This window comes from Condylura cristata, unplaced genomic scaffold (genome assembly GCF_000260355.1).
Source record: "Condylura cristata isolate star-nosed mole 26May11 unplaced genomic scaffold, ConCri1.0 scaffold00031, whole genome shotgun sequence".
Lineage (NCBI taxonomy): Eukaryota > Metazoa > Chordata > Mammalia > Eulipotyphla > Talpidae > Condylura > Condylura cristata.
In genome coordinates this window covers 882,671-899,836 of record NW_004567132.1, presented here as the reverse complement: position 1 = coordinate 899,836, position 17,166 = coordinate 882,671, and the positions used below count along the sequence as shown (strand labels likewise).

General features: G+C 35.5%; 1 protein-coding gene across 3 annotated transcripts in view; it reads left to right on the top strand.

The window, feature by feature from the left end:
• CCDC138 (coiled-coil domain containing 138) overlaps nt 1–12,074 on the top strand; it is a 117,617-nt gene extending 105,543 nt beyond the window's left edge. For all 3 annotated transcript variants that reach the window (XM_012731533.1, XM_012731532.1, XM_012731534.1), the window contains 2 exons: nt 9,548–9,686; nt 11,595–12,074. In XM_012731533.1, the coding sequence (XP_012586987.1) occupies nt 9,548–9,686; nt 11,595–11,760 (305 nt within the window). In that variant the 3' untranslated portion in view covers nt 11,761–12,074. The remainder of the gene's footprint in view (nt 1–9,547; nt 9,687–11,594) is intronic.
• Nucleotides 12,075–17,166: the final 5,092 nt, after the last annotated feature.

Below are 17,166 nucleotides of genomic sequence, written 5' to 3'. Positions count from 1 at the left end.
AAAAAAAAAAAACACATGCCTTTTGTAGCAACATAGATGGAGATGGAAAAGATCATTCTTAGTGAAATGAGCCAGAAAGAAAAGGAAAAATACCGATGGTTTCACTCATAGCAGGAGTATAAAGGACCAGGCGAGAAAATAATAATAATAATGAACAACTATATACCAGAGACATTTTATGGGGGTGGGTGGGGAATGACACATCTTATGGGGGGAAAGAAGTACACTGGACTATGGTGATGGCACATGGGTGATTTGGTGATGGAAAGCCCTCGGGGATTACAATTGAGATAGAAAAAGACACAAAAGGATGTAAAAACAGTTATATTATTTAAAAAAATAAGTTGCTGAAGGGGTATTATTTAATCAGTTAAATAATATACTTTTTTGGCCCTCCCTGATGGCGCAGCGGATTGAAGCACAGCAATAAGAAGCTAAAGCCACTTCAGCATGAGTTCACTTCCCACCTGCCCCGGAGGTGACCACATGGCATGGCAGACCTCTCCTGACCCACCCGCTGCTCCCCTCGGCAGTATACTTTGTAGATCTGCCTGTTCTGCTCCCTACTCTGTCTCTGGTGAAGCCTCTCGCCGCCCCTGAGCTTCTGGCCTGTACCCCAGTTCTGTATGAACAAATAAAAAATCTTTAAAAAAAATATACTTTTTTGATGTATAATTAGTATATATTAAACTTTAAAAAGAAACTTTGTACTAGGTCACCAAACAACTATAAAATTATCAGCTATAGAAAAAGACAAGTTTCTATGTGGTCCCATGATTATAAAGAGACCTAAATATTTTTATAAATTAAGTTACTGCATTTACAGAACTACAAAACACTTTAAGCAGAAACTATCTTTAACAAAGAAGTAATTTTCTTTCTTTTTTTTTTAAAGATTTATTTATTTATGCATACAGAACTGGAGTATAGGCCAGAGGTCCAGGGGAGTATAGGCCAGAAGTGCAAGGGCGGTGAGAAGATTCGCCAAAGACAGAATAGGGAGCAGAAAAGGCTGATTAATGAAGTACACTGCTGAGGGGAGCAGTGGGGGGGTCAGGAGAGCATCTGCCATGCCTTGTGGGACACCTCCCTGGCAGGGAATCGAACTTGTACTGAAGTGGCTTTAGCTTCATAGTGCTATGCCACCAGGGAAGCCCCAGTAATTTTCTTTTTTTATTCTTGGCATAAATTTTAATTATTTCCAGTGGAAGCAAAACTCTTGAACCACTTCAGTGTTCAAAATTTGATCAGCATCTGTTTCTGGATAAACAAAATTCTTTCACAAATGAGCTGTGCAATTTGATGACCCTTTTTGACTTCTAATTTTGTCAAAAACAGTACAGCACTAATTTTTCCTCTATAATATTCATTTGTGATACCTGTTTCTACATCTAAGAAGTATATTGCAGAATAAGGAACTAATCTTCTATAACACTCAGAAGGAAAAGCTGTCTGAATGTCAGTTTTCACAAGGACTTTCTCCATAGGTAGTACTATACAATCATTGGTACTACCCCTGGATAGACCCTGTGCTGGAGTGGGTGCTGACATAGGTTCCTCCTCTACAATCTGGGCTTGCCTGCTGGGGGAGAGATGGCAAGTGTCTTTTCAGAGCAAGGCATGGTAGAATAGAGGAAGCAAGGGGGTGCACACTTTGTCTGATTTTGGTATTAAGGTAAAGTTAGCATTATAGAATGTCCCCTTTTGGATTTTTGGGGAAATTGGATGCAAATTCTTTACAGTTTTTTTTTTTTAAGATTTATTTATTCATGCATACAGAATGGGGTACAGGCCAGAGGTGCAAGGGTGGTGAGAGAATTCACCAGAGTGAAGAGCAGAACAGGCAGATCAATGTAGCACACTGCTGAGGGGAGTAGTGGGTGGGTCAGGAGAGGTCTGCCACACCATGTCACTTCCCCAGGGTGAGGATCGAACTCATGCTGAAGTGGCTTTAGTATCTTAGTGCTGTTCTTTAACCCACTGTGCTACCAGGGAGGGCCTCTTTACAGTTTTGATTTAAAAAAAGAAAAAGAAACCACTTTTAAAGTCTTCTGATCCTTCATTTTTGTTTTTAGGTAGGGTTTAGATAGTGTTTCAGCTTCCATAATTGTGATTGGTCTATTTTAACCAATCATGGTTCTCCCTGGTCAGTCTTCTGAAATTTATCCATTATCTTCAAGACTATTGAAATTGTTAACATGTGTTGTTTGTAATCTTTTATGGTCTTGTATTTCTGTGCTATTTATAAAATTTTTTCTTTTTCAATTTCTGATTCTATTTATCAATGTTTTCTCTTTCCTCTGTTAGCCTATTTAAGGTTTATATATTCGTTTATTTTCTTGGAGAACCAACTTTTAGTTTAATTGATCTCTCAAATTTCTGTTCCATTTATTTCTGCTTTAATTGTTATTATTCCCCTATAACTTTGGTCACGTATTCTTTTTCAAGTTTCTTTAGCTGTAACATTAAATTGTTTGGATTTTTTTCTTAGTTCTGTGTGTAGACTTGTCTTGTAATTAACTTCTCTTTTAAAACTGCTTTTGCTGCATCTCATAAATTCTAGCAGCTATGTCTTCATTTTTATTAGTCTCCAAGTATTTTTTAAATTTTGCTTTGATTTCTTCTTTAGTGATTGTTGAGCAGTGTGTTATTTAATCTCATGTTATTTAATAGCTTTCTAGTCTATTTTGATTACCATTAACTTTTACAATGGTCTTATTAGTTTTTTTTCCTAAACTTAAACTTCTATTTAGTATGAGTCTTCTGCTAGTAGCAGAAGGTTCAACATTGTTCTATAATCCACTCAACCACTTTTGCCTTTTTATTGATAAATGCAAGCCATTACAGTTCAGGTGATTATTGAACATGTATATTTATTGCTTCCCCTCCCCTATTTATTTATTTATCTTTTTATCTTTGATTTGTCTTTTTATCTTTTTTTGATTTATCTTTTTATCTTTTTGGCATCTTCTTTTTATGTTTCTTGGTTTCATTTTACTGCATTATTACTTCCACTGATACTTGTTTTGAAGAAGATTATATTGATATGTATATACTTGTGATCTATTGAACAAATGATGTGACCTCAAAGTCATTTTTATTCTCCTCCTCCATCTTATAAAATTTTCATTTTTTAAAAAAGATTTATTTATGCTTACAGAACTGGTATGATAGGTGAGAGGTGTGGTAGGTGAGAGAATGCACCAGATACAGAGTGGGGAGCAGAACAGGCAGATTGACGAAGTACACTGCTGAGGGGAGCAACAGGGGTGGGGCAGTGGTTCAGGACCCATGACCCATGCCATGTGGGTCAGCTCCCTGGTCAGGGATTGAACTTGTGTGGCAGTGGCTTCAGAGAGATTCATAATATGGTGCTTTAACCCTTTGCACCACACCAGGAAAAGCCCTATAATTTTCATTTTTTTAAACTTTTAGATGAGATTTGTTGTTGTTTGATAATAATCTTAGCATTTCTTCCAAGGCTAGCTTGGAGGTAATGTATTGATTTCATTTTTGTTTTTCTATAAAATTCCTTATCCCTACTTCAGTCTTGTATGGTAGTCTGTTGGGATAAAGTAACTTCATGGAAATCTTTTAGGACTTTAAATGCTTCCTACAATCCCCTTTTTGTCTTCAAGATTGACAGCAAGAGGTCTACAAATGGTATAAGTGTTTCAATGTATGTAGGTCTTCTTTTTCTGAATGATTTTAGTGTCCTTTCCTTGACACTGGTTTTTAACAGTTTGATTTTAATGTGTCTTGGCGTATATCCACTTTTGTTATTTTGTTTGGGACTCCTTGAATTTTTTTGATCAGTATATTTAGTTTATTTTTCATATTAGGGAGATTTTGGGCTATTATTTAACATTAGTTCTATGCCTTTCTGTCTCTTGTATCCTAAGATCTCTATAATATTGATATTGCTTCTCTTTAAATAATCTCAAAGTGATTGTTCTTCATTCTTTATAATTCTTTTTTTCACTTGGATGATCTATTTGTGTGGCTCCAACAGTATGTATTCAAACTTGCTTGTTCTGTTATCCATTTGAGTTTCTGAACTATTGCTGCCCTCTACAGTATTGTTTTTAGATAATGGTAATTTTTAGTTCTGTTAGTTATGTTTGGAACATTTATATATTTCGTTATCCTTATTCCATTCATTGCATTCCTGCCTTTAATTCATCTGTTGTTTTGTTATTTTGACAAGCATGTTTATCACTATAACCTTAAACTCCGTATCAGGCAGGAAACACAGTTCTGCTGGATCAAGACTTCTCAGAGTTTGTTGTTCTGTTTCTCTGGCTCTTCACTTTGTTTTTGTTGGTTGGGATGAGGAGTTTTCTTTTTCTGTTTTGATGAATTGGCTCTATTTTACAGATGGCAGCGTATCATCTTAGGTTGTTAATGTAGGATCCTCAATTGCCTGTTGCTTCTTAGACCAATTCCTCTGCACCTGTTCACATGACCAAAGTACTAGTGTTAACAGGGGGCTATAGGACATTGAAGCTTGGGCATTGGAGTACCTGGAGGTGGTTGCTGATGAGTACCAAAATTCAAAGCTTTTTAGGTGCTCAGGTACTCAACCTGAGTTGGGCAGGGTGGCCTCTTCTGGGCTCCTCAGTGTTCCAAATAATTTGGTGCTAACTTCAACCTCTCAGCTTTAATTCAGCTCTGGTATATGGGTTCTTTGACTAGTTAATTTTCTAGCACTGGAAGGGGATTATTATTGGAATAGAGTCATGGTGAAGGTTAATTTCCTTTGCCTTTTGAGTATAGAACTTTCTCTGGGATGCTTGCACCTGTTGCATCTGGGATACTAGGATCCAGGTTCTCTGAAGTCTGGTTAATAGCAATATATTACTTAATTGTTATCTCAGCTTTAGCCTTGATATGGGTGAGGTAGGGGTTTCCCATAGAAGAGCTACATGATGCAGAGAAAAACAGGTGAAAAACAGGTGAGTTAAACCAGCCTGGGCATAATTGTCATGTCTTGGTGCCTCAGGCTCCAGTCAACAGTCATTACCTCACACATTGCAATGGGCAAGAGTGTCCATTGTGCTCAAGTCCCCCTATTTAGGAATGTAAGGCATTTCATTCTCCAGTTCTAAGTGCCTCATTTCTGTCTGGAAGAAAAATGCCTGCTTGTAGACATCAGTCTACTGCTCTGGCATGCTGCCTCCAGAGGTTTGTCCTCCATCCTGCACATTGACTCTTTGTGTCATCCTCTCTAGTGTAGCCACCTGGCTTCTAAAGTCCCCAGTGTTGGTGTGAAATCTCAGTCTACAACAGAGTGGCTCTGGGTAGCAGCCACCCCTCCCTCTCTTGGCTTGTACTGCCATAGTATGCTACAATAAATTTAAATTTCAGTTTTCACTACTGTCTCTGCCATGTTGCCCCTCTTGATGCATGCATACAGTAGTTATCCATTCATCACCCAGGGACTGTCCTTATTTAAGTATAATTTGTTTGTAAATATGGAACAGAGCCTCTTCATTCTTCTGCTTTCTCACTCATTGAACATCTGCACTTTTGCTTCATATTAGTTTTTTCCTTAATATTTTGTTTTGATATTTTACATTTAATTATATTTTGGGCTGAAAACCAGTCTTCTTACTATCACTTCTACATTTTTGTGTTTTTCATTTTGAATAATTGCTTAATTGCTCCCTCTGCCACTTATATCTGCTATCCAATGTAGGAATTGTTTATAGGTAGAAAGTCATTTCATATTTGAAAATGTTGACCTGTAGCTCTTTTATACTTAACAATATTTTGCCTGAGTGTAGTAGTTTAAATGCCCCTTTATTTTGTTCAAAACTTTGTAAATATTTCTTCATTGTCCTTAAGCATTCACTGTGGTTTGCAAGATGTCAGAGGACAATTTGATTTCCCCATTAGTGTAATTTATTGTTTTTGCTTTGGCTACCACTTTTTATTTTATGTTTAGGATATGTTCTTGGTATTGAATAATCTTAGAACACATTTTCCTGACTCATTATTGTACTTTTTTAGCCTGCAGTTGTTTTGTTTTGCTTTGTTTTTTGTTTGTTTGTTTTGTTTTGTTTTAGCATTTCATGTATTTTTAACTTTATATCGGGAGCACCTATTATCCTCACCTTTGATTTAATGTATGGTCTTCTTTTTTAGTTATTGCTTTAAGTCTTTTTTTGTTTGTATTCTCTGTGATTAATGCAAATTTTGTGATAGCAATTAATTTTCAGTTATATTGCTTCAGTTTCTTGATGTTTCAAATTTATCCTTTAATAGTAGCATGTTGATTCATAGTCTCTTTAATATCTGTTCCTCATCCTTCCTTTCTCATTTAATTGAATAGCCATGTTCTTGTTAGGTTAATCTAGACCTCAAAACTGGAAAATTTTGTTGTTTTCTCTTAGTCTTATTTTCTTTTAGGCTTGACTTTCTGTCTTATGTGTGTTAATTCCTTTCTTATTCATTGATTAGTGTATCCCAAATTGGCCATGAGGTTGCTACCAAATTTTGTTCTTGTTTGGACCTCCTCCTTGTTCATATTTTCTATGTGTCCTCATAGAGGTTGGAACTTATATACTCCCTTCTCACCACTGTATCCAAGTCCAGTTTAGTCCTTGCTTCAGCACTTTATTTCCAAAGCCATTTTCCTTAGTGTATATGTTTTTTCCTTATCTAGTGGGCATAGTGGTGAAATACTGTATATCAGATTTTTAGGTTGTGTAGTTTTTTTTTTTTTTTTTACTTAAAGATTTTTTTTATGCATACAGAAATGGGGTATAAGCCAGAGGTGTAGGTGTGACGAGAGGATTCAGCAGAAACAGAGTGGGGAGTAGAACAGGCAGATTGACAAAGTATACTGCTGAGGGGAGCAGCGGGCGAGACAGGAGCTGTCTGCTGTATCATGTGAATCACCTCCTGGGCAGGGATCAAACATGCACTGAAGCAGCCACAGCTTGACTTAGCTTTGCAGTACAGTTCTCCTACCCTCTGCACCACCAGGGTTTTAATGTCTGATATTTTACTTAAATATCTAGGGTTTATTTTGCTTAATTAGGAACATGGGTGGTATGGGTACCCTATTCTCATGGAAAAAAAAAAAGTTTTTGTCTTCCTACTGGTTCCCCAGTGCAGTTTGTACTTTGCAATTTTATTTTAAGTTACACCCTGCCTATCCCCTTTCTCCATTTCCTTTGTAAAAGAGTGAAAATACAGTTTTTTTTCCCACTCTAGAATTTTATGTTTTTGTTTTAGGCCATTTACCACCTCCCTTTCTGTTCCAGTCTGGTTGTTAACAGATGACATTTTGTTGTTGCTGCTGGATTTTTTTGATTGGCTGTTTTATATTTTTGATCCTGTGTCTAGTATTAGGGGAGAGAAATTCTCTTAAGTATTGTTATTTCTCCACTCAGTGAAGACATGCTAAGGTAATTGATCCAGTGTGACATGAATTTTGAGGACTCACCTGGCTACTCTGGACTTCAGTTTTTTCCCCCTCTCCTGTATGCCCATGTTTATTTAAGTTGAGATTTTTCTATACCTAAAAAATGTAATTTGATATTACAGTATTGAAAAATGTTAAAACATCAGTTAAACCTAATGTAATACATTTAAAAATCCTAGAATTTCCTTTCTTCTCAATTTTATGCCTCCCAGTTTTTAAAAGAGACTTTGGAAATTAAGGAAGTGAATCTTTGACTTCTTAAAGACTTTTACAAAGTTCACCTTAGATTGACATACTGAAATTTTTGGATGTTCTTGACTTTTTTCCATTACAGGCATTATAGAAGGAAGTTCATTTTTATTTGGCAGTGTTTACTTGGGGATTTTTGTAATAACCCTTAAATGTATGTTTTCTTCATCAGGACCTGACTAACATAAAAAATCATTAAATAAAGGAAAATATACATTCTTGGAACTTTTTGTAAGATAAAAAGAACCGTCATAACTTTGATTTTTTTTTCTTATTAAAGATTTACTTCTAGTTGGTTTTTAGGTTTTTTTAAATTGAAAATGTCAATACTATATATTCGAAGTATCTTAGAAACCCACAGGGATCTTCTGATAATGACTAATAGTTCTTTACCATCTTCTTTTTTCTGTTAGTCATATATAGTAGTTGACTTTTTGAACTAAATTTTTCATATTTGGGTAAGATTACTGTGAGGAAAGTACTAGAGTTTTTTTTCCCTACTTTTTACCACATGCTTCATGAAAAGGATGTTGTCTAATGTTCTGTGTGTATCAATAGCACTTTTCATTTTCTATCAGCAGACCATTCCGCCAACTTAATTTGTTGGTTTTTTTTTATTACATTACTTGATAATTTATTTAGTACATTATTAAGATTCTGACCTGTAAGTCTTTCAAACTGTGCTTATGAATTCAAAAGGTGATGAATGCAGTTATATTTTTATGACTTTTTAAGGCTTTTACCTTATTTATCTGAAAGAAAGCCCTGTATTCAACTCTGAGTTTTACAGATGAATTTAACTATTTTGAAAATATTTAATATTTTTGTACAAAGTTAAAATCTACAAGGTAATTACAGATAACAGTGATTTGCACCTTAAAAAACATTTTTATGCATTATTTTTATACATTATTTGAGCTTATCATAGCCTAAACAGAGTTTTCATAACAAAATTTACTGTCATGACAAAATTTACTGTGGCCCTTATTCATTGCCCTTTGAAGACATTCTTAGAAGTAGAATTGCTAACTCTAGGTCTATACACAGTTTAAGGTTTTTGATGCAAATTTGCCAAATGCCAATTATTTTCTGCTAATAATGTTGATTACTTTTACTGTGTCTATTTTGTGAATTGATTACTTGTATGCTTTTGCTCATTACTAATAACGTTAGGTTCATCTTTTTCTTATTAATCTGTAAGTGCTCTTTGTTTAGTAATGATATTTACCTTTTGCAAGTGTACAAAGGGATTTCTTTCTCTGCTCACATCCCCAAGTTTGACATTTCCCGTTTGTTGTGGTTTGTTATATATTTTTGAGTTTTGGTTTACCTTATAGTTATTTTAATTTTTTTACATAAACATTGATGTTTTAAAAATATTTTTTCTTACGAATCTTCCTTTTGCTTTTATGCTCAAACGTTCTTCCCAACCTAGTGACTGTGTAAATTTTTATTAACATTCAAGTGGGAATTTTTTTCTTAATAAATTTTTATTGAGATGGAATTGGTTTATAATTCTAAAATTTAATATTTTTTAAAAGTTTATTATCCCCCAAATTTCTTATTTCTAATTATTTCACTCTGCTTAACCTTTATGAACAAATTGAAGAAATGACTCCCCCTTTCAAACATGGTATTTCTTTCTTTTAAATGTTAACAGAAGTTTGATATTAAGAAATAATCTTCTCTTTTACTTACAAAGTTCAATAAAAGTGGATATATTTTCAAATGATAATATATTTGCCCCAAAGTTATAAGCATGGAAAGAATTAAAAGTCATTATTTATCATCCACCCACAAAGTCTGATTTAATTTCACGTTTGTTAGCTGCAGTCTAACAGAGAGCACTGGTGATTTGTTTTACAGAATCCTTGCAACCTTTTCTGGAATCCTGTAGCAACACTTTGTTTTTTCGTACTTGCTCTGTGCTGCTTCGAACCCCTAAGCTTGATCTTCAAATACTAGAAAAGCTCAGTATTATTCTGCAGAAACTTTCTAAAATCAAGTAAGAATTTCTTATGTATACATTTCTATTAAAGATCTTATTATTATAAAGACTTTTCTGAAGCATTCCTTGCTCAATTTTATTAAATAAAAACCTCCAATAAATGTGGAAAATTGAAAATCATTGTGATTCTAACATACTGATAGACTGAGTGTTAATTTCAGAATGTCTTGTTTCTTAGTTCTGTTCTACAAAGTGATCCTTAAGTACCACAAAACTAAAGGCACTTTTAGCAGACAAGTGATAGTATGAGAACAAATCATGGCTCTGATATTCTATAAAACCACAGGTGAAAATAAAAAAGCTAATAAAATATATTATGCCGATCCTATTTATATACTGAAATGAGTAGAGAGAACAGGAATGAGTTAGGCAGAAAAATTTAGAATGATGTTAGTAATGGGTTTATTTATTTATTTTTTTACAAAAGTTTATTTTTACATCATTTTGTACATTTTTTTAGTGATGGGTTTATTTTAAGAAACTGTTACAGGCTTGCTGCTATCACCAACTTGAATTTCACATTGAGGTCTTTCTTTTCTGATTCTTTCCCCTGTCACAAAAACTGGTATAACTAGTTTTTAAATTATAAATAAAGACATAAAATTTTAACCTATATTTTTGTTAATTCTCGATATAGTCTTATATTTCTTTTGAGGGAAATTTGAATATTTTATATCTATCTCATTTTTATAACATTAGAATTTTGGTTGGATCACCTTCTTTTTAGATTTTTGATACAAATTTGCCAAATTCCAAATATTTTGTTCCTATTCAAGTTGAGTATTTACCCTTTTTCCCCTTATCTGTGATTTCCATGTTAGTGAATTAAGTATTTTACTAGTCCTCAATATATTTGAATAGTAAAATTATCCTATTCAAGTTGAGTATTTATCCCTTTTCCCCTTATCTGTGATTTCCATGGTAGTGAATTAAGTATTTTATCAGTCCTCGGTATATTTGAATAGTAAAATTATTTGAAGTTGTGTGATAATGGGTTCATTCTGCTAGGTACCTACCTCTCTGTAGTAAGTTATTACCAAATTATGACCTCATACTCAAGTCACTAAGTAACTAGTTTTGGTCTGGCATCAATTAAACAACTTAATTCATTGTCTTACATACTGACTATGCCACGATAGTCTGGATCTGTAATCAATATATTTGCAGTGAGGCCTATTGTGCCATAGAGCTGTTTAGGATTATTTTTTAATTTTTAATTCATGAGATCTTTTTTCTTAAGTAATCTCGAAGTACAAGTATATCCATGAGCCAAAGTGTTGGTGATATTTTTTGTGACTTATGTTCATATTAGACTTAATGAACTAAGACAAAGTTTGAACAAGAGAATTGAGTTGATATTCAAGGAAGTCTTAAGGTAAACCTTCAAAACCACAAAAATGTAAATCTTGTGTCAGATGGATGGTTATATAAAGCTATTTAATATTTTCTCTCAAGAGGTAAATAATCGTAGACAAGGAAGTAGGAAATATGTTACCAGATTTAATTCTGATTGAAAATGAAATTACGGACTGGTTATTAGAAAGGATGGCTGAAAAGGTATTTTGCAAATAAGTCAAAAGTAAACCTTTGACAGTATTCTGCCACTTTAAAAACCCAATCTTACTTAAAATAATCACATTCTCTAGCTTAGTAATGATAAAACAGGGTGCAGTTTTCAGTATTACAAAACATTTTATCCTTTTCCTTGAATATTTTTCCACATTAGGTTTACTTTATAAAATTCCGTTTGTCATGACATGCTAATCCTTTCATTACCTATATCTCCATTATTTCTGAAAGCAGCTATCATTCCCCCATGTTTACACATAAGTCACCACTCAGTGCCACTACAGATAAATTTGCTAAGTGTATATAATTTAACTAATGTAACTCATTTTTTTACAGGAGTAATAAGAAGCTTTTTGAACTTTTTACAATTCATCTGATGCTTCAAGAAATACAAAGGACAACACATCCAGAGCACGCCTTTCTCTGTATTAACCTAAATTCAACTTTGTTCAATTTGGGTTTAACAAAATGCAATTCCCTGGTCTCCAATGCAAGCCATTAGACTGGCTTATTATTACTTCTCAAATATTTGTGTTGCTTATTTGTAAGATTATAAAAATCACCAAAGTAACTAAAAATCTAACAAGTAAAGTTATTAGTAGCATCATTTATCATGAAAAGTAGAATTTTTTTAACTTTTAAAATGAAATCTACACTTCCATGGAATTTTTGAATTTTTGTTTTAATCTCAGCTTCAGGTAGTGCTAAGTATACAGGATGGATTTTCCAGAATTAATAATACTGGGGCTAATTTTTGTAAAAAGTTTTAGGAAAGTTTTTTTTAAATTGTGTGATTACTTGGAATAAAATTGGCATTTATGTGGGAACAGGGTTAGATCATGTCGTCATTCTGTTTTCATGTGTTACAAATCTACCCTATGTAATGTAGATATAGAAATACATAGTTAAAAATTTTAAATAATGCTTTTTTATTTTGGAAGCAAGTATCTTCCAGAATTTTTATTTGCTGCATTTTAAAAATATTTAAGGCTGTTTGTGTTGTTCCTCCCCAAATTCTTAGTCCTGCCAAGGCCAGAAATAGAATTCTGAAAGTTCTTTGAGGAACCCAGATCTAGAGGCTATAGGAAAGACCACTGTAACCCTGAGAGCAAGAGCATAGTGTCTGCAGATGCTGGTAAGATTGTTTTACCCCATGAAATGGTAACCATGAAGGAAGTCTTGTGGGGGGAATCTTTTCTAATGGGGAGGGGAGAGGGAGGTATCAGGCTCACCCTGCCAGATCTGAGGCAAATCAGCCATCTTCAGCCCCAGGAGGAGTCAGGCTGTCAAAGTATTCTAGCTTGTGTTCACCCTGGAAGCTGTGATAGATGTTGTTCTTTCTCAGTTTTGGGTTTCTGCAGATGTCTGCTCATAAAATTAGGCTAGAAGCAGAGTTCCAGCCAAACAAAGGCCCTGCAGACTTGGAGCACCACAGTCAGGCCTGAAATCCAATGCCTGCACAGGCACACTGGCTAGCTTGGGTTCCCAATGCTGAGTGAGAAAATGTATAGGTTGACTTATCCTCCAACCTGACCAGGAACTTCCGGCTTTAACTGCTTTAGAAGCATCTCTTTGTAGTGACTTGTAGAGAAACCTCCAAGTACATGGAAGTACAGACAGGTGTACCCTCCAGTATGGGCTCCTGCACTTGGTATGCTGCCTTCTTACACTTCCATATTGAAAGCTCTTCAGCCTCTCTCTGGAATTCTGGCAGGTCAGTTTTGAGTTGCCCTACTATATGAAAATATGAAAATTTAACCTCTAGAATCTGAATCACCTCCTTTACCTTCTTGGCTTTCCCAGTGAGATAGAAGAGGAAGAATTTAAGAAGGTGATCCCATTTACTATTACGCACCAAAAAATCATAGTAATAATCTAACAAAGGAGGTAAAAGATATATACAAAGGGAACTATAAGACGATGTTGAAATAAATAGAAGACACAAAGAAATGGAAAAATGTTGATTGGCAGACTCAACATTTATCTAAGTAGTTATTCTACCTAAAGCAGTATACAGATTCAATGAAATCCCAGTAAAAATATCAGTGGCATATTTCAAAGAACAGGAGCAAATACTACTGAAATTCATTTGGTATCAAAAAGACCCAAATAGCAAAAGCAATTGACAAAAAAGAAAGAGAATGCAAATACCATACTTCTGGACCTCAAACTATGTTATAAAGCCACAATAATTAAAACAGCCTGGTACTGGAACAAAAACAAATATACCGACCAATGGAATCAAATTAGGAGTCAAACCCAGAAGTATACCCATGTACACATGGCAATTAATCTACGACAAGGGAGCCAAAAACATGCTGGAACAGGGACAGCCTCTTCAATAAATAATGTTGGGAGAACTGGACAGCTGCAAAAGAATGAAACTAGACCATAATTTCACACCACACACCAAGATCAATTAAAAATGGATCAAAGACTTGTATATGAAATCTGAAACCATAAAATACAAGAAGAAAACATACACAAAACATTCCATAATATAAACCTATTGATTCCTTTAGGGATCTGTCTCTAACAGCAAAGAAAACAAAAGAGAACATAAACAGTTTCTTCAAACTAAAGTGTTTCTGCACAACAAAAGAAACCATAACTAACAAAAGCAAAAAAATACTTGCCTGAATGTGAAAAACTTTATATATGGTACATCTGACAAAGGACTGGTATGAAACATATGCAAAGCACTCACAAATCTCAACACACACACAAAAATTGTAGCCTAATCAAAAACATAGGGGAAAGAAATGAAACACACACCTCTACAAATAAGGCATTAGAATGCCAACAGGCACATGAAAAAACATTCGTGATTGGCCCTCCCTGGTGGCGCAGCAGGTTAAAGCACAGCACTAGGAAGCTGAAGTCACTTCCGCACGAGTTCGATCCCCACCTGCCCCGGAGATGATCACATGGTATGGCAGACCTCTCCTGACCTACCCGCTGCTCCCCTCAGCAGTGTACTTCATCGATCTGCCTGTTCTGCTCCCCACGCTGTCTCTGGTAAAGCCTCTTGCCACCCTGTGAGTCTCTGGCCTGTACCCCAGTTCTGTATGCACAAATAAATAAATCTTTAAAAAAAAATGTTCGTGATCACTTATTATTAAAGAAATGAAAAATAGAACACAATGAGATACCATTTCACACCTGTGATTATGGCCCATATGAAATGACCAGAAACAACAAGTACTGGCAAGGATATGGAGAAAAGGTAACTCTTTTACATTGGTGAGAAAGCAAGCTGTCCCAGTCTCTATTGAAGGCAGCATGGAAGTCTCAAAATATGGATCTGCCATTCAACCCTAGGCATCTAGCCAAACACTAATTTGAAAGGAAACTTGCACTCCCATGTTTATAGCAGCACTATTTTCTATAACTAAATTTAGAGAACAACCTAAGAACCAAAGAAAAGATGAATGGATCGAGAAGATGTAGTATATATACACAATGGAATACTAGTCAGCAATCACAAAAGATAAGCTCATGTCATATGTGACAAAATGAATAAAGCTGGAAGGGATTATGCTAGGTGAAATAAATTAGAAAGATAAATACCAGTTGGAGTCACATATACATGGAATATAAAGTAACTAAATAGTTGGGTAAAGAAAAACTGAAAAACTAACCCAACTGTCTACAGCACTGTGACACCAAGAGAAATGTGGGGGTAGGAGAAAGGAAAGAACAGGGAATAAAGGAGGCATAATGGTCTATGATGGTGGTGTATGAATGAGTTGGTAGTGGATGCACTATGGTGTTAATACCTGATGGGGATACTCCAATGTTATCTCAGTTAAGTATAAGAAAATTAATTTTAAAAAGAACCAAAGAAGATGGACTAATATCAAACCTAATACTTTTTTGAGGCTAGAAAATCATAAGTGAAAACTTAGAAGTCAGGATGAAAATAGTTAAAATTTTTAAATTCTGGTGAAAAGTTATGAAATAAATATGTAACACAGCTAGAAAGGAAATTCTGATTACTTTGAGATGAAATAAATATAGCAAAGTATAATGTTATGATATTAATGATCTAGACTAAAGGGGATCAACAGGCTAAAACAACAATTTAATAAAATATAACCATAAATTTATGTTAATTTATAGTGCCAAAGGGGGAGGGGATCTTCAGGGACTGCCCCCACCAGCATACTCATAACTCACTTGCGGAGTTTTAGTATAAAAGTGCTGGACTATCATAGATCTGACCAGCAGAGTTCCCTACATCCCAGAAGGAGCACTCCACAGAGATGCCTGCTAGTACCAGTAGCACAGTGTCCCAATGCATAGAACAAACAACAGGGGGAGGGAAAAATACAAATAACCAAGCAAGTCCTCTGGGGAAAAACACACCACAAAAAGAAAATCAGCCATCAGAACTCAGCATCAATAACATAAAAGAATTTCTCAACCTGCCAGGTAGAGAATTTAAAATTATCATGATAAAAAAACATAAAGAAGATCCCTCCCTGGTAGCCCAGCAGGTAAAAGTGCAGCACTGAGAAGCTGGCTGCAGCCACTTTAATGCAAGTTGGATCCCCATCCCAGAGGTGACCCACATAGTGCAGCAGAACTTAAGTCTCACCCACTGCTCCCCTCAGCATTGTATTCTGTCAGTCTGCCTGTTCTGCTCTCCACTTTGATTATGGTGAATCCTTCAGCAACCCTCCACCTCTGGCCTGTACCACCTCTGTTCTGTATGCATAAATAAATAAATCTTTTTTTAAAAAAAAAAAAGAAGGGCCCTCCTTGGTGGTGCGACAGGTTAAAACACAGCACTAAGAAGCTGAAGCCACGTCAGTATGAGTTTGACCCGCACCCCGGAGGTGATTCACATGGAGCAGCAGACCTCTCCTGGCCCACCCGCTGCTCCCCTCAGCAGTGTACTTTGTTGATTTGCCTGTTCTGCTCCCCACTGTCTCTAGTGAAGTCTCTCACTGCCCCTGCACCTCTGGCCTGTGCCCCAGTTCTGTATGCATAAATAAAGTAAATCTTAAAAAAAAAAAGATGGCCCTCCCTGGTGGCGCAGCCGGTTAAAGCACTGCACAAAGAAGCTTAAGCCACTTCTGCATGAGTTCGATTCCCACCTGCCCCCGGAGGAGACCACATGGCGTGGCAGACCTCTCCTGACCCGCCCGCTGCTCCCCTCAGCAGTGTACTTCGTCGACCTGCCTTTTCTGCACCCCACTCTGTCTCTGGTGAATCCTCTCACCCTCCGCATCTCTGGCCTGTACCCCAGTTCTGTATGAATAAATAAATAAATCTTAAAAAAAAAAGATGAAAAGATTGATGAGAAAATTAAGGAACAGAAGAATGAATCTGAGTCTCTAAAAGAGGAAATGAGAGAAACACAGGTGAACAAAAGATTAATGGAGGAGCAAAAGGAATCTGGGAGGGCACTCCCTGATAACCCAAGGGGTAAGGCTATGAAGCTCTCCACAGCCACTGAAACACAACTTCTATCCTGGTCAGGGAGGTGACCTCCATGGCACAGCAGACCTCTCCTGTCTCACCCACTGCTCTCCTTGCAGTGTATTCAGTTAATAAAGGTCTTCTCAGAAAAATAGAATCTTAGGGAGATTACAACTACTAAATCTCCAAGAAATATTAATAGGAACTTTAGTATTTAAATCAAAAGTAGAATAACTACAAAAAACTGAACAGCCAATTAAATAAAACCACAAAACTTAGGATGAATTGCCTGTAGTAAGCATTTATATATATAAATATATATATACAAACATGTATTTATATACATAAGCACACTAAATATCAATGAGTTGACTCAACAATAAAAGGACATAGGATGTCTAATTGGATTAGGGAAAAAATCCAACCTTTTTCTACCTCCAGAAAATCCACCTGAGCTCCAACGATAAGCAGACTGAAAGTG